Source organism: Paralichthys olivaceus, chromosome 7 (genome assembly GCF_024713975.1).
Source record: "Paralichthys olivaceus isolate ysfri-2021 chromosome 7, ASM2471397v2, whole genome shotgun sequence".
Taxonomy (NCBI): Eukaryota; Metazoa; Chordata; class Actinopteri; order Pleuronectiformes; family Paralichthyidae; genus Paralichthys; species Paralichthys olivaceus.
Window position 1 is genome coordinate 5,119,351 of NC_091099.1, and position 17,780 is coordinate 5,137,130.

Here is a 17,780-nt window from a genome sequence, read left to right on the forward strand (position 1 = left end):
TGCCTCAGACTCAACTCGTCTAAACCTTTTGAAACTGACTGAACTTCAGGGAGTAAGAAAATGTTAATGATTATCGGCTCCGATAAACTGCTGCTGTTAATGTGAAAAATAAAAATGTATCATATCAACACTAATGACACTTTAATGTTGAATGGAATGATTGGATTGATTATAACAATCAAACTATTATAATGAGTTAATGAGGAGCGTGACATCACTTCACATGTCTACAACAACTCATCAAGTAGACAAACAAAAACAGAACAAGTAAAATAAACAAATAGAATAAAATATAAATGCAATTCAACAAGTGGATTCATTTCATTTCACAAGGTCTGTTATACTTTTAAAATGTTTCATGACATGTCTAATAAAAGCTCAATCTACTTAATCACATGATACATTGACACTGTGGCCTCGTCAAACTCACATTACAGAGCTGAGAGCGGCTGCTTGTGTAAATCCCCTATAGAAGAAGGGTATGTGAAGACTGAGGCGTAAAATAAGAGGAAATCCTGTTTTTCATGGCTCAAGGGTCTTTCCCAAGAAGAAGGGGGGGTTCACAATGGTCCTCTCTGTCCAGCCTCAGACTGAGCACAGTGGCACCCTGCTGCCAAAGAGACTGCGGCTGTTGCGGAGGTTAACATTAATCAAATCAGACAGCACATTTCAAAAGCACCGCAAGCACACTTCACTAATGTAAACAGAGATACTCTACACCTGTGTGAGTCTGTGACGAGGACCCACGATTACTTCTGCATGTTTTCATCTGCGTTTGTTTGTTTGTTTGTTTGTTTGTCCATAGGATTATGTGGAGGGGGTGGGGCATTACCCGAGGAAGAAGTCATTACATTTGATTCGTAGATCTTGGTGAAAACAATCAGGCCTGATCTTTATGAGTGTGAGTAATTTGGTGCAGATCCACAAAAAAACCTGGATGTAAGGAATTTAAATGTGGTTTAAGGGAAACGTTGGGCGCTAATTATTCAAGTGCTAAATATGGGACAAGCAAAAAATTACATATTTTTCATCATGAATAGTAGATATTTTAATTTATTTTATTTTATTATTATAATTAGTTGTAGTAATAGTACTCATGAAAGAAAAACATAGCAATAGAGTTTTAAAAGTCTGCTTCCATGCAGTTCCATCCTCCTCTTCTCCACCCTTCACATTTCACATCAAATCAGTGTAGAAACTGGGAACAGGCTGCAACCTGTGAATTACTCCTCATACTAATTTCAAAATCAGAATTTGCTGGGAAAACTTTCCCACGACGGCAGAAACAAACGCTTCTCATGTCTTGTGAGTCATTTTCTGTTTGAAAATGTAATTTTGCTCCTTGTGCTCCAGACAGAGTTCTCAGTGATGTCATCTCCTATGGATGTCATACTCAGCAAATGCTCCGGAGACCGACACCCGGCCGTATATGTCAAAAACACACACACAACCCCCGGACGGATTGTTGAAACACAGGGCGCAGATGTCTCGCTCTGTCCCCATGAGGTGCACAGATTCGTGCTCACACCAGTTAAAGATGAGTGTGTGACCCATGTGAGCTGTGGGAACTGGAGAATGAGGTGTACGTTTACACAACCCTCCAGGAAACATGGAGAAATGACTCCAGCAGGAGAGACGGAGCCAGAACTTCAGGTTTTTACATGAAATGTTGGATCATTAAATATGAAAGATGAGATCCTGGCAAAAAAACTAGTTCCACATGTTGGGAAATAATGGAGGACCCAGTGGCTGCATGTATGAGACACACACTGTACATGCACACATACACACACAGAGACTCTTTCACAGCAGTTTGATCCACACAATCCCCGTTCCACTGAAACAGAATCTCTTTTCTTCACCCAGTTATCACCGACTGTGTGTTCATGTGTGTGTGTGTGGGGGGGGGTATGGCTGTGTGTCAGCTATCCGAGCCAGAGGACAAGGGGCAGGGGCAGGGACGAGGATGGAGATGTTTGGAGGGTGTAGAGGGCTCGGAGAGTGGGTGGATTATTGGGTAATGAGTCACTGGAGCCTCCTTCAAAGCCTGTTCTCCCACCCCGGCACCACCCGCCCTCCAACACCCGAGCAGGGAGGTCCGCTGGAATCTGGGCCCTGAGTGTGGAAGAGCTGAGTGGGCAGGCCAAATACAGTGCGCACACACATGAATGACAGTAGCGCACACACACACACACAGACACACACACTTCTTGTCTCTAACTAGGGTCGGCCACAGAGGATGTGGCCCCTGTAACAAAGGCTCCTACTGTAGAGAATGTGAACGGAGCATGTACAGTGTGTGGCTGTCTGTGTAAGTGTAAGTGCAATGCAATTTATTATCTTTCCATAGTGAGCTGGTGTACACACTGTGAGACTGAAGAAAAGAGTTTTTGTGCATCTGTAAGTTGCTAATTGCTTAATTCACTTACATCCTGCACAAACAGACACACACACACACACACACACACACCCTGTGGTGTAATGACCTTCAAATTTGACCCAGAGACACAAGTGTGTTTGTGCGAAAAAACAACAACAACCTGCTGGCAACAAACTCCCATGTGTCACATCTCTGTGTTAATGCTGACGATGAGCCTGGTAGCAAGCGTGACGTCTGTATACGATTTCCAACACACACACACATACGCACACACACACACACACACACACACACACACACACACACACACACACACACATGCACCAGCTGTGACTTCATGTCACAGCTTTCACTCCCCTGTTTATTAGATCACAAGCAACTGTTTGACTGACAGACGGAAATGAGAAGGGAGCAAGAAGATGAGAGGAGAAGAGGAGAGAAATGGGTATTTATATAGCGCTTACAGAACAGGATTGAACCGCTGACTTTCTGAAGTGGATGACCCGCTGTACCTCCTGAGCCACAGCCGAGAGGAGAAAAGAGCAGAGGAGAGAAGAACTGCATGCAAAAGGTCAAAGGTCACTCTTCCTGTGACAGTGACATTCATAAAAACAATTAATGGACATGATAAAAATTATTTTGAGTGTATATAGATATACTGTGTTTTGAGTTTGAACAGACAACACGTGATGGCCTGCATATTTTCTACAGGGGACTGAGGTTGTGGTGAGGTGCTGACGGATGTGTGGGGATAATAAATCCCCTCTGAGCGAGTGTGTTTGTCTCGTTAAACTGTGGGGCGGGGGGGCGGGCGGGCGGACGGACGGGTTGAGTGCTCAGGGACAAGACTCGACAAGAGCAGCAGCTCAACAGGGAAGCCTCACAGGAAGGCAGCGCCACTACCATGGCAACAAACCAAAGAATGACACTGGTAATAACAGTATGTGCCGGCTGATTTACAGACATTATAACTTTGTGAGAGACTCCCAATTATAACACCTCAGTATGTTTGTTTGTTGTCTCCTCACCGTGGAAGAAACTTTTTCTTCTACGGAGACGGTTCAGGTCACAACAGGATCTTCCCGTTTCCTTCTCCTCGAAATTTACATCACATGATGTGGGTGGTTGGCACGGCAACAGACAGGCAGGGCACATGCTACAGCCACCCCAACAAATCAGTACACGCCTGAGTTTTCTTTTAAATTGTCAACGTCGTGATTCATCCTATCAATCATTAATGGTCAAGTTTGATGAGTCGATTGATCTGGAGACAAAGATTTGGTTTCTATCTGGAGACAAAGATTTGGTTTCTATCTGGAGACAAAGTTTGGTTTCTATGGAGACAAAGATTTGGTTTCTATCTGGAGACAAAGTTTGGTTTCTATGGAGACAAAGATTTGGTTTCTATCTGGAGACAAAGTTTAGGTTTCTATCTGGAGACAAAGTTTGGTTTCTATGGAGACAAAGTTTGGTTTCTATGGAGACAAAGATTTGGTTTCTATCTGGAGACAAAGTTTGGTTTCTATCTGGAGACAAAGTTTGGTTTCTATCTGGAGACAAAGTTTTGGTTTCTATCTGGAGACAAAGATTTGGTCTCAACAAACTTAAAACGAAGGAGCTGTAAATAAAACGGTAAATGGCCACATTTATTTTATGTAAGCTTTACTCTATAACCACAGTGTGATTACTTCAATATCTAGTCTGAGCATTGATTGTAGTTGGTCTCAGGATGCGTTCAGAGAGAGAAATAAAGCATCTGTGTGATTTTCTATATTTAGATGAATCCATGTAAAAATGCTTTTACAAGATAATCTCATAAAATAAAGGTTAAGGTTCCGTTATTGTTGGATTATGATGAAAGCTGATGCAGTAGAATAAAGTTCATCATCATCATCATCATCATCATCATCATCACTGTGACACAGTCGAAAGCCTCGGAACCAAGTTCCAACCAGAGACTTTGGGTGGAGAGGTTTTGTCTGGAAGCTTGAACTTTACCATCAAAGTCAACTTGCTCTGAATAATGTTAAGTTTGAACATCTGTGGTTCCATGGCAACGAGGCAAACGTCCTCTAATGATGACCAGATGTTATCGTCAAGTACTTGAACATTCTAATACTGAATTTAGTTACTTTACTTTAAAGTTACCATGAACCACTGTCACACAAAATAAACTTGTTCACTCACATTACAGACTAAACTCAGGATCATGTGCAGCAAAGACAAAGAGACAGGAAACACACACAGATCACCTCAGGGTGCCCCACACCCCCTCCCTCTGTCGCCTCCTCTGTCGCCTCCTCTGTCGTCTCCTCTGTCGTCTCCTCTGTCCTCAGCGAGGCAGGTCCAGACACGTTCTCTAACTGTGTTTGCCTCCCTCCTGCCTCTCAACATGAGGACCAGGCCTGAGCTGCAGCAGAGCAGCGACACCAACCTGACCCGTGCTGCTGCTCTTCAGCCAAAACAAACAGGACACACCCAGGAGCAGCTGGACGCTCACTCTGTTTACCTGTGGACAAACTACAGAGGAGGAGAGGTCAAACTATGGCTGAGTCAAAAGACAGCTGAAGGATTAAAAGCTAAAAATGTCTAATTATATATTTAAAAAAAAAACGTGTGAGACATGTTCGTCCCTTAAATGAATGTAGATTACATATCGGTTTTGATTCAAATTGAATGCATTAGCTCAACAATTGAAATAATCCTGCAAAGTGTTGAGGTCGGTGGATGTGTCACCGGGTTTCCTCACAGTTAGTTAGTAGCTAAGAAACCAGTCAAATAACCCGTGAAACATGGGATTAAATGGGTCGTGCGTGGGACAGAGATCCAGAGAGGTCAGGAGCAGCTCCGTCAACAAATCGATGTAGGTTAATGTCATATATTCTGTATTTCCATCTGACTTAATGATGGATGTTCCCTGCACGGTGTCCATTGATGCTGGCTGTGAGTGGGATGGTGCATTATGCCAAAGAGTAGTTTACACCCTTCGTTCATCCAGTGCCAGGAGACGTAAACACACACACACACACACACACACACACACACACACACACACACACACACACACACACAAACACACACACAAAGGGCGACAAAGAGTAAGGAAAGTGTTACAAACTCAATATGTCACACACAAGCTGGAAGGAGCCGTCTTAGATTCAGTTACTTACTGCCTGGAAAATAAACACACACATTCTCCACTGACCTAATTTGGAGTGTCACTCCTTCCATCAGCCCCACACACACTGTGGGACAACACAATGGTCCAGTGTGCACCCACTCCAAACACACAGCTAACTCCAGAGAGTAGAAGCTATGGAGGAGGAGACCAGCTCTTGATCTTTACCCTGCAACCAAAACTACCTAATCGGCTGTGTATCCCTCTTCTCACCACGAGCTCCTTGAGAAAGACGACAAAACGTGGCTTATGGTCAAAACATTGTGGCACAGTTTGATCTGAGCAGCTCTGGTTCAGTTAATTAGACCGTGGACTGTAAATAAAGATGGACAACACGTCTCCACTTCCTCCCACACATCTTGTGCATTTGGAGCCAGAGTGTGAGCAGAAGTAATCAGTGGATGTGGTGCGGTAGAGGCTCGACCAATCAGAAGTCAGCCTCAGCTGTCAAACATGACATTTCACAATGGTTTTAAAGCATCAAATAATTAATTAAAATCAACTGACATGCAATCAGAACTACCCAAAATGACAGAAACCACGTAGTTTGGTCCATGTCCCATCTGTTAACAGGGAGGAGGCATTTGTGCTGCAGCAAAGGGGGCAACCAAGAGGCTTTGGCTTCACTTTTCGGGGAGCTGTCATGTCGCCCGTCCTCATATTCAGTCTGTTGCCTCCATAGACCTTTCCATCAAAGTGCAGGAAGAAAAAATGATGAATCTGCAAAGGTTCTCTGATCAGACCCAAAACGGAGGCCTTCATATTTGAATGTCTTTTATTTTTCATGGTGAAAAAATTCAAAAGACAACTTTTTCAGTAAAAAGCAGCAGTTTTATGTTTTAGAAGTTGCTCATTCTGTATCAAAAGCTTAAATGACAGTCCAGACATGCAGCCTGTAAGCCTGTAAGGCTGCATGTCTGGACTGTCATTTAAGCTTTTAATAGAGAATGAGCAACTTCTAAAACTTAAAAGAGTGAAGAGACAAAAGGTGAATTCAGATCAGGTGGAGCCACAGGCCTCATGCAGCAACAGTATCGTTACTAAACCACAAACACGTTCCTCTGCAGCACATTAATCTCTGTTTGGATCGACCTGACACTTTGATATGCCAGGTATTAACCTGGTCCTGCTTCAAAGACTCACACTGGAAGCAATTAATGTCTGTTGTGTAATCACCATCGAATCACCACATGCAGCAGCAAGAGGAAGTGAAGCGATGTGGACGATTTAAAGTGAGAAATGAGTCACGTAACACACATCGGATACAAAACCTCTGAGTGAAGCCAAACAGGTCTGATTTTAATTTGTGATTAAATACCTACACTCTGTTTCACCCGTTAAAGAAAGAGGAAAAAAACGTATTGGAACTTGCCCAGTTTGACATCGATCAAACGGCTCAACAATGAACACACACTAATAAGATAATAGTTAATTACAGCTGGTGTGTGTACGTGACTCTGCGCACTCTGTGTCATTGCTGCTTTATGAATAAACAGATATTACTGCACTGTTCCTACAATTTAACTGAGCAAACTCGGGCCAGCAGTTTTCCTCGTCGTCAACTAATCAGAAAAAGAAAATCATCAGTGTCAGGATTGAGAATAGGCGGTTTTTTTAAAAATTCAGTAATGTTTCTTTACTTAAAGGGATAGTTCACCCAAAGATGAAAATTCAGTCTTTATCTACTCACAACTATGCTGATGGAGGGACGGGTGAAGTGTTTGAGTCCACAACACACTTCTGAAGTCTCAGGGCTAAATCCTCCTCCTAGTTACTGCTGCAGTAATAATAGTTTAATAGAAAATAGAAATGTAGTAATAATCTTTCAAATGAATAAGTTAAGTTCACTTCACTCAAAGAGACACATTTCCCAAAGTGTTGTCAGCCTCATAAACCTGGCAGCTGTTTTCAGTTAAGTCCAGAATTATAACAATAAGTTTTGTAAAACGTCCAGCTACTGAATTTTATTTGATTGTTGCTCTTTTCTAAGACCAAACTTATTAGAGTAACTCAAAGTTGTTTGTTGACAGTACTGGTGTCAGGCCTTAGACACTGTGGGGGGGCTCCTGAACACAACAACACTGGGGATTAAATCTGTGTGTGGCAGATATGTTGATCCCTGTGGTGTCTACCGAGGGATTTTCACCTGCTCAGGTTTAACTCTGCAGAGCTCGGGGCTCCACACAGTTTGTGTGTCAGACAAACACTCATCGCAGTTATCATGTAGTTGTTGTGGTACATTTAGAGGTACACACTGAGAGCCATTCTACATGGTTTTGTTTGTTTGTAAGCAGGATTACACAAAAACTACTCGATGGATGAACCATGAAACTTGGTGGAACTACGTGGTATTGGTTAGAATTGAACTGGCTCATGGGGCAGATCCAGGATTTATTTTAGTCTATACTTCTGTGAGCATTTTTCAAAAATGTCCTTTATTTCTCAAGAGAATGATTCATGGAGCTAGATGAAAGAAATCTGGTATTTATAAGGTTGTAATATCTATAAGGAAGTGAAATTGGGTGCAGCTTGATTGAATAGGACTGTTGGGGCCTGATGGTGGTACATTATCTAGTTATAAGATAAATACCTTGGTTGACAGTCCCAGTGTAAAGACCTTCTATTAACATTAGCGCCTCCCTCTAGTGGTGAATGACAATATATTTCATTTGTAAACTGAAAGATTACCAGCAGATTTTTTTTTTTATTAAAAGACATTAATGAGAATCAAGTCGGTGTCAGGCTTGAAGTATTTTACTGTAGTGCTACAGTACGCAACAGGTATGAATGAAAACATCGGGCGACCTCATGTTCTCTGTAGTTTCATTCCATATAACAAAAGTATCTGGCAGGTAGAATCCCCACAGCATGGCAGTAGAGTAGAAAACAGGGAAATGAAAAAAAAAAAAAAGAATATACAAATAAAAGTGTAAATAAAAGCATTCAAAGAGTCGAGATTCTTCATGTGCTCTCTGATTCTACTGGCAATTCAACATTAGAGAAGCAAGCGCACGGACCTGGCCTCTTTTAGCACAACTTATAATGGCTTACTCGCACACATGTGCTCCCTCACACTGACACACACACACAGACACACACACACACACACACACACATCCATGGGAGTGCGATTGTCACCCCTGGTCTCCGTCCTCCAAGCTGAATTAGATTAGGAAAGTCTAGGTTAATCACCCAATAAATACATTCTGAAATCTCTTTTTTTAAACACAGACCGCTTGACAAATATATACAAAGTGATTAAAAGATAAAAGTAACTCATTACTAAGTGTTTACATCATAAAACAGTGAACATGAACATGGTGTGGACTGACGCACACAATCTCCTTCTGTTAGGCCCAAGTATCCAATTTATCTCGTTTTATTTCTCCACTCGTTTGCTCCCTTCTTCCGCCACATTCTGCTTCTTTACGCGACTGATTGTACACACTAGTGTCGTGGTCTAGACCAAAGCCTTGCTGCACTAATCCCTTCAGCTACGGCACTACAGGCACACAAATTCAAAGACACTGTTTGGCTCTATGCCCCGCCTCCTTCCCATGATCCTTCCTCGCAACGAACGCACACAGTGCTCCCTGTAAACAAGTACTCTTTGTTCTGTCAGATTATAAATACTGTTTTGGTAAAATCATCATCATTAAAAGACGAGACAGAGTGTATTTGAGCGCATATCGATACAAAACACAAAGAATTGCACTGTTCGTTTGTACAAGTTGCGTTTTACTTCTTCTTCTTCTTTTTTTTTTGGCTTCAGCGTTAAGGCCCAAAAATCTGGAGTGGAAGGGGAGAAGGAGAAGTCCAAGCGGTGATCTGCCTGCACCCATAGGGCCCTACTGTAGATACGGACAACACACATACAAGCACACTCACAGATATACAGTATTACAGGGTGATATAAAAAGACACTAAGGAATGGTGAAACATCCTCTCTGTCATTTCTTTTTGTGAAATCATTCTTCTTCATACATTTCATCTTCATTATCTAAATCTTTTTAAGCCGAGCTCGTCTCTCATTCCTCATTTCCTGTCCAAAGTGCTTGGGTGCCGGTGCTCTTTCAGTCTGGCTACACTAGGGGGTGCCGTTCCTCTCAGCAGGTGACTGACAGGCGGTGGCTGTGTTTATTGCTATAATGTCTGTGCTCCTCCCCTCGCGGAGGAAACAAGCGGGACAAAGTTCCCCTCCTGACACTGATCTGAGGTCTTTGCCCCCACTGCTGATTAGAGTCTGTGCTTTCTGGAAGGATCTCATGTCAAATCAGTGCTGGAAGGAAACTCCCTCCCTGAGGAGCAGGCTCAGGTGAAGACGTAGTTGAGGAGGAGCTGAGAGAGGAGCAGAACACAGAGGATGAGACAGTGACGGCCTGTTAACGAGACGCTGTTCTCTGTCTCCCTCCGAAGAGCCAGCTGACGACTCAGGACCACCAGGTTCCTGCAGGGAGAGAGAAAGGTCAGACCGAAGTGTTGTCAAAATTGATGACAAATCTAAAACCCTCAATAAAATCACCACAATAAAAACACAAAAGTCGGCCGAAGGCAGCCAGGTAGAAAAGACAGTCATTAAGTTACCTGATTGTTTGTGTGTGAGCAAATGTGTTTGTTATTTTCACCTCTGAATATCCTGCTGCGTATTCTGTATGGATGTGATGGAGGCTTCTATCAGGGCGATGTCCTTTACCTCTTTACTGCACCGTGCACACTGGCTCGAAAACCCTGGACACAGAGAAAATGAGGAAATGAGGTTATAAAAGTGCATCAATGACATTTTGGGGAAAGTGGGGATATCTTGGTTTATCGTCATAACTTCAACCGGCTGTGTGAGCGCTTGGTTTTATGGTTAGGGTTAAACGTGTGAGTGGACCTCACCTTCATTGTCTGATGACTCTTGTGTGGGTTCAGGTGTGGTGCTGCTGCTCTCTGTGTTCTGGCTGCAGCTGGACGGTTGGCTGCTCGCCTTCCTGTGCTTCCCGTTCACCTCAGCCTGAGGAGAGGAGGAGGAGACTCAACTTTTTAACTTGTTCAAACTCCACAGCTGACAAATTGATAGTGAACTGCTGGTTCAACAGCTCGATGAAGATGTGGTTCACTCTCTGAATATCACTTAAGCAAAGTGAGACGAATCATACTTTTGCTTTTCATACTTTACTCTCTCCAAACTTATTTTCAGAGCACCTACATTTCATGGATATTTGGTATGACAGGAAGTGAAGCAGCCTCCATTTTGATTAAGCGTCTATGACCCAGGATCAATAATACAGCAGTTAGCTCTAGCTAGACTCGTCTGACTGACCTTCTGTTGGCTGGTCCAGCTGTGACTGTACGACAGTTCACTGTGTTGTCTCTGCCGTTTCTTATGCGTCTGAATCACTCCGTCCTTCTCGAACTGAACCAGGCAGTGCTCAGGGTCCCACGGCCGCGTTCTGCCAAACATGACATATTGTTATCTCCACATCTCCTCTCAATAATTTTAGCTTGTTTGGGTGACATAAACTGTTAACTACAAACAAGAGTATGTGAGACTGCCTGCTTGGTGAGTGTGTGTGTTCTTACTCCATGTGCCTGTAGGTCCACTCGGAGGTGATGGGGTCCTGATGGAAAAGTCGTGAGCTCCAGGGTTTGTCTCCTCTCTCCCTGGCCTCTCTCCGCTGAGCTTCCTCTAAAACAAACTTTTCCTGGGTGGCCCGCATCTGGTCCCGATCCATGATGGCACTGGTCACATGCTGCCACAGTCTATCAACACACACACATGGTGACATTAGATCCAAAGGTTGTAATAGATAATGTTGAAGTCAGCAGTATCTTAGTAACTGTTTACATGAGATTATGAAAATAGGAATAGTTTTTCTTAAGAAGAATTAACTAATTAATCTCAGACTAGACTGGTTATAGATCAGAGAGAGCATTTATCTTGTCAAATACATGTGTAATTATCATTAATAATGACCGCTTTGCTTTTAGGTGAGTCAGAACTCTGGTAGTGTGAAAGCTCACACACCAGAATAAAAGCCATTATTAATGGTAGTAGATACAACTGTGCTTAACCTGCAATGACAAGTCAAAACGTTTGACTGTGAAAATGTCTTTAATGCTGCTTTAATGTCTGTTGAGTTCAAATGAAGTATCAATTCAATACATGGATGATAAAATATGTGGTTTACCTTTCAGACTCGAACTCTCCCTGCTGGTCGATCTGTACCACTTGTCTCTTGAGCCGGCTGCTGCGGATGTCTGCAGTCGGGTTCCATAGCGTCTCCTGCTGGCCTGAGCGCTTTTCATGAATGAACACCTCGCTGTCCTGATTGTAACAAAGGCAAGAAAAGCTCAGCCTTGTCAGAAAAACCAGTTCATAACTACTTAAACTTGCCTATCAATGGAACAGGTGAAATAATAATACAATATTATCAGTGTAAATGGCTCCTTGTGAGGCTCCTGTAGTTCATGAGTCTCCCTGCTGCTGCAGGCAGGAACAGAGTTTAAAGCTCTCACCCAGTGTCCATCAACAGTGGCCAGCAGCTCCTCGCCGACAAAGATCTTCCCGCTGATCTGATTCACGGAGCAGGAGCCTCCAAGGAAAGGCTGCGGTCAAAGCGATCAAACACTTTTATTCCAATTACTGTGAAGTATCAGCTGCTAAATAGTCAACCAACTATTACGATGTAAGAAAAACAACTAGTCAAAGTAAATTCGGTGTAAAAAATGTTTAACTAATAAAAATTGGAACCTTTAGTTTGAACTCCAGCTCTGTGAAACATTTGGTTTTCTCACACTCGATGGTGACCTTCCCGCCCAGCTCTAGTGTCATGGTGCCGTACAGGATACCTGCAGGTGGCAGAATTACAGCATCAGATCTGATATGTGAGCGAGTTCATTGATTGGATGGGAAATAAAGATAATTTACAACATCCCACCGTCCACACTCAGTGAATAAAGACAGTTGACCTGAATTAGATTCCGCCGATCATCCATGTCTGATTTTGGACATCTGATGTAATTTGATTTTCAGGAGCTCAGACAGACGCACAAATTACAGCCCACACATGATCTTTCAGAGCAGACAGATTTCATTGAATCTGTGGTAGATGAGTTTGACCTCCTGTACTCACGGCACAGAAGCTATGTGTGGTAATTTAAGTGTGACAGCGAGGATTGTTTAATGTCTCAGGCAAACGAACCTCAATCACATGATTATTCTATCTAAAGAGATGACGCTGTATGAAGGAGAGCGTGTCAGTCATTGAAACTGAAGCCCTGTGGGTCAGCAACAAGAACATGAACAGATTTTGTGTAGATATTCACTGTAGACCTGTTACCTTTGCAGTGAGCGTAGGGCATTGTGATGACATACTCCTCATCTCTGCTGAGGAACAGCAGCTTCGCTTTTCCATCGAGAATAGCAGACAGAGAGTTTCCTGCAGCAGAGGGACAGAGAAAAATCACAGTTCAAGAAAAGATCCTCCTTAAAAAGCTTCCACTGAAAGTCATCTTCTGTACCTCTGAAGGAAGGCTTGGAACATTTATCAGCTACGTACCATAGAACTTGGACTTGGCCAGGATGCTTCCACTGATAGAAAAACCATCTTTTCTATTGCAGATGTAAAAGGCAGAGATGGGCGGATGGTGGGACACCTGGCAGAGAAAAGAAACAGCAGAGTGAGAGGTGTCAGATTTATAGGTGTGTGCCAAATTGTGCAAAATATTCCGCAAAAGGGATGAGTCATGTGAGGTGTATTTACTCGTTCTAGCTAAGAATCTGGTTTCACCTGTTCAGCTATGTAGAAAGTGCAGCTGTTGGTCTGAGGGTGAAGCCAGCAGCAGCGGAAGTTCTCCCCCAGGATTGGGTTGTAAGGCTTCTTCAGACCCTGTGAAAATCCAAAACACAGACAGATGTGAGCAGTGATGTGAGAATCATCTGCTACAAACTGTTTTCTGTCTCAAGTCAAACGGTGCCGAGGAACATTTACACAGCAGTTAAATCACATGAGCATCACTATGGAAAATATAACTCCTTCATAGGACTCAATAATTCAGCAGGTAAACTACAATTGATTGATTGATTAAGGTTGTTCTAATAAGAGGTCATCGATATTCTACCCATCCCTCTACAGTGAGTCTGTTAGCAGTAGTCAGTCAACATCATTAGTTGTTGTTGGTTCATGTGGGGTGTTTTGCCATTGGGGTCGATTACATACTGTGATTGGTCAGTTAGTTCACACGCAGCATGCTCTCATGGGCACACAGGTGGAGCTGAGCAAATCAATGTGCTGCACACAGCTCACTGATGAAGTAAGGTTCGACCAATAGGTAGTGGTCAATGTCGATACTGTGACGGAGCACTCAAAATAAATCAACATATGGGAAACACTTAAAAGACGCTAATCGCACACCTGTGTGCAGGACATTGATTTATTTCTAGCTACAAGCTGCAGCTATCAGAGTAACAGTGCTGTCAGATCCAGCCACACAGAGATTTATGGGAAACACAGAAAAGATGTTAAATACTAAAAAGCTGCTGTTTTATTTCGTGTTTATCATCATTATCCAAAACAGCTGTTGCAAAAGAAGGGCTCATCTTGTAAACAGGGTTGGCATATTTAAAAGGACATTATGATTCCACTAACAAGCCAAGTCAGTGTGAACAACTCTTACCTTAGGCTTCTTGTAGAAACCAGACAAGTACCATCTCAACACCTGCTTGATACGACCATATGCACTCTCCTCCAGCACAGCTCTGTGGTGACGAGCAGACAAGTCAGACACGGTTATAAAAAGATTCTTCCATCTGTCTTTGAATGAAAATATCGAATGTGCACTCACTGACACACACACACACACACACACAGTATACAGTTACTGACTGTGAGAGCAGATCAGCGTGGTAGTAGTAGTCAGCCAGCTTGTCCAGGAAGGATCGTGGCTCCAGGATGAAGGTGGGCAGCACCACCTTGGACAGGTCCATTCCCGGCCGTAGCTGCTTCAGCAGGCTCCAGATCAGACCCTTGTTCTCCTCGGATACAGTTTCAACCTGGGATGCCTCCCCAACCTGAGGTAACACATACAAATGGAGGAAGGGTGGCATAAAACCCTTGTTGGTGCAGTGATCAGAGACCAGGGTTCAAGTGATTATATTTAATACTAATATTTGCTTACTGTGGTAAAGTTTGCTGATCTACAGAACTAAAGACTTACAACTCAAAATAAGGTAGAGCACGCTACGTATGTAGAGTCATAGTAAACTTGGTGCCTCACCTCAGCCATCTCCTCTGTGCTCTGCTCTACATAGGCTGTGGCCTGTGGCCCGGGGGACACCTCATCTGATTGGTCCATGTCACTCTCCTCCGTCAGCCGTCCACCGTTCTCATTGGGCGTAGTGTCCCAGTCGTCGTGAGCCTCGCGCTCTGATTTGTCAGAAAAGCCATCATGCTCCATGTGGTGATTGCCCAGCAGCACAGCGTCATTCAACCTAATATTAAGAAAGGACATGAACAGAAAGGTTAGAACTGTATCAAACCTCAATCCTGATATTGAATCTGTTTTCTTGTTTCCACCTCATGATAAGCAAGTTCACTGCAGTAGAGGCCATCCACAATAAAAACCTGGTTGACCTGGAGGGTCTGAATGTATTTAATAAATCTGACCCGTCTGGTTGCAAGGACAATCACTCCACCCCATCCTCCCTCCTTTCACACCTCCTGAATGAGACTGATGCACATGCAGGATAATGTACAAATATTCACGGACATATAGCAAAAGTGAATACACAGCATTTTATTTTGTTTACACACTCACACGCATCCTTTCATAGATATATGTGCCAAACACACAAGTTACCATGCACACAAACCCAGACCACAGATGTCAGTGCTTTAACAAAGGGAACAAAGTTTACAAAAAGAGAAAAACTAAAGAAACAGATTCTTAAAGGTCAAAGAAAAGAGAAGTGAAAATGAGAGGGGAGAGGAAGACAGGAAAATGGACATGAGTGCTAAAAAGGAATATATTTCTAATCTTACACCCATTATACAAGGCCAGGAGATGGACACCTGGGTGCACAGCGCACATCATAAAATGCACAAAGAGACATTCAGAGAAGGACATACAAGACGAAATCAATACAGGTCAAATGTTTTCAAAAACACATTCAATGATGAGCCTATAATCACAAAAAACAAGGACTCAGCCTGTTTATCCAAACAACAATGGAAGAGAGTTTATTTGTCAAGGGCTCGACAGACCTGAAGAGTCACATTCCTGCATGCGGTGTGAATTACTAACCAACCCGTAACGTTATTTATTAACCCAAACACGCCTTGGAATAGTAGCAGCTTTCCTTACCTCAAAGACATAGAGCACACAGACAAACTCTTTCTCAGGAATCAAAACACCACCAGTGACGTTAGCAGTAAATCCAAAAACAGACGAAGCCGCTCCTTATCGCCAATCTACAGACTAAAGGGTGCTGAGTCGTTTCCTTGCCTCTGACACACCTGCTTCCTGAATGTGCGTGTGCAGTTTTCTATCTGTGTCGGTTTGTGTGTGTGCGTGTGCGTGTGTGCATGTGAGAGTGTCTATTAAGGCTGGCAACGGCTGTGTTGCTGCCGTTCCTTTCTGGGTGGTGTATGTTTCACATTCTACACCATCTTCCTGCTCCTCTGTCAGTCATGTGATCGTAGAGGCTGCTGTGATTGGCTGAAAGAGGAGCAAGCGAGGGGGGAGAGCTATGATAGATGGCCAGAGGGCGGTTGAGCCATGGAGGAGGGAATAAAAGGAGGAGGAGGAGGAGGAGGAGGAGAGGAAATGGACATGTAATGTATGACAGTTATGCACACAGTGCACATGAAACGACTGAAATGATTTCAAAAACACTAACCATCGTAAACTGTATCTCAGACAAATAATGCAATCACCACAAAAGCAAACGGTGTGATTTCCTAAAAATAAAGAGAAAGTACATACACAACGTGGGTGGCTTGTACCTTGTGTTTTAAATGTGGTGCTTTTTGAAACACAACAAATAATTAATTTCACAATCAGGAGGTCAGTATGGCCACAGTCGGGGTTGATGGCCTCGTTTAACACAATTACAGTAGTTGACGAGGAAAAACTACTCATTCACCTTCCCAGTCAACATTGTGATGTACGATTTTTTCAGAATCTAATACATCGATTTATATTTAAAAATCAGCTAATGAAACAGATTATCTTATAGACAATATAAATGTCAGACGAATATAAGGGGTCTGACAAGTTTTGGAAGGCTTTGAAATCCCAAGTTGTATGATGACATAAATCACTTCAGTCTCTATCTTGTTATGGAAAATATTCTTACCAGTCTTTTCAATTCAATTCAATTTGTATAGCGCCAAATCATAATATCCATTATCTCAAGGCACTTTACATAGAAGGTCAAGAGCTTAAAATCTTATTAATAAAGAGAAACCCAACAGTTCCCAAAAGTTTGCTGGTCTGTTTTTCTATTCTACAGTGACGTTAAGGAATATAGCTAATATTTTAAGACAGGTCATGTTGCTTTTAAAATTGACCATAATTATTATGCTTCAACACTGTTGTATTACTCTTACTGTTCAAAAAAACTGTTGTGTTAAAATATGCATAGCTGCCTCAATGATTAAAATCTCGAGAGAACCACACATGGAAAATGCACACATGATTTGCAGTTGTAATTTCCAGAGACCAACTGGAAAAGAGTTTGTCTATATTTAATGTGTTGCTGTGTTTCAAACTTCCATTTCAAGAATGCAGGAGTTACATTTGATATGCCGACTTCCAAACACAATAATTACACATGCAAATGTATATTTTACATGAGGGCTACGCACTACATAGAGACCACACCTGATGTTGTCTGTTGAATTGAGGTCCATCTGGACACCATTAATATGTTTGGCAGTAATGCCAACAGTCATGTGCATGAATTGGCAAACGCAACAACTTGATAGTGATTACAGGAAATACAGATCCTGCATTAACAAGTAATGTTTAAAATTATATTCGACAGCTGTATGTGAGTGTATTTCACTCACTGTAGCAACTCTGTGTCAGTGAGTGCGGTAGACTGCAGCAGCTGGAGTATATGAGAGGACTCTGAAGATGTGCTGATATCTCCTTCTCTCCCTGCTTTGGCTGTCAGCTTGTAGAGACTGGAGCAGCTGAGAGCCAGCTCCAGGGCATCCATCCAGCATCGGCCTG

General features: G+C 42.8%; 1 protein-coding gene across 6 annotated transcripts in view; it reads right to left on the reverse strand.

The window, feature by feature from the left end:
* Positions 1-8,296: 8,296 nt before the first annotated feature.
* The window catches only part of osbpl5 (oxysterol binding protein-like 5), a 36,142-nt gene continuing 26,658 nt past the window's right edge, over positions 8,297-17,780 (reverse strand). For all 6 annotated transcript variants that reach the window (XM_020102198.2, XM_020102197.2, XM_069528383.1 and 3 more), the window contains 15 exons: positions 17,615-17,777; positions 14,820-15,033; positions 14,429-14,613; positions 14,220-14,301; positions 13,334-13,432; positions 13,103-13,199; positions 12,884-12,982; positions 12,295-12,392; positions 12,060-12,149; positions 11,732-11,868; positions 11,124-11,303; positions 10,864-10,993; positions 10,440-10,554; positions 10,184-10,286; positions 8,297-10,005 (listed from right to left, as the gene is read on the reverse strand). In XM_020102198.2, coding sequence (XP_019957757.2) covers positions 9,870-10,005; positions 10,184-10,286; positions 10,440-10,554; positions 10,864-10,993; positions 11,124-11,303; positions 11,732-11,868; positions 12,060-12,149; positions 12,295-12,392; positions 12,884-12,982; positions 13,103-13,199; positions 13,334-13,432; positions 14,220-14,301; positions 14,429-14,613; positions 14,820-15,033; positions 17,615-17,777 — 1,928 coding nt within the window. In that variant the 3' untranslated portion in view covers positions 8,297-9,869. The remainder of the gene's footprint in view (positions 10,006-10,183; positions 10,287-10,439; positions 10,555-10,863; positions 10,994-11,123; positions 11,304-11,731; positions 11,869-12,059; positions 12,150-12,294; positions 12,393-12,883; positions 12,983-13,102; positions 13,200-13,333; positions 13,433-14,219; positions 14,302-14,428; positions 14,614-14,819; positions 15,034-17,614; positions 17,778-17,780) is intronic.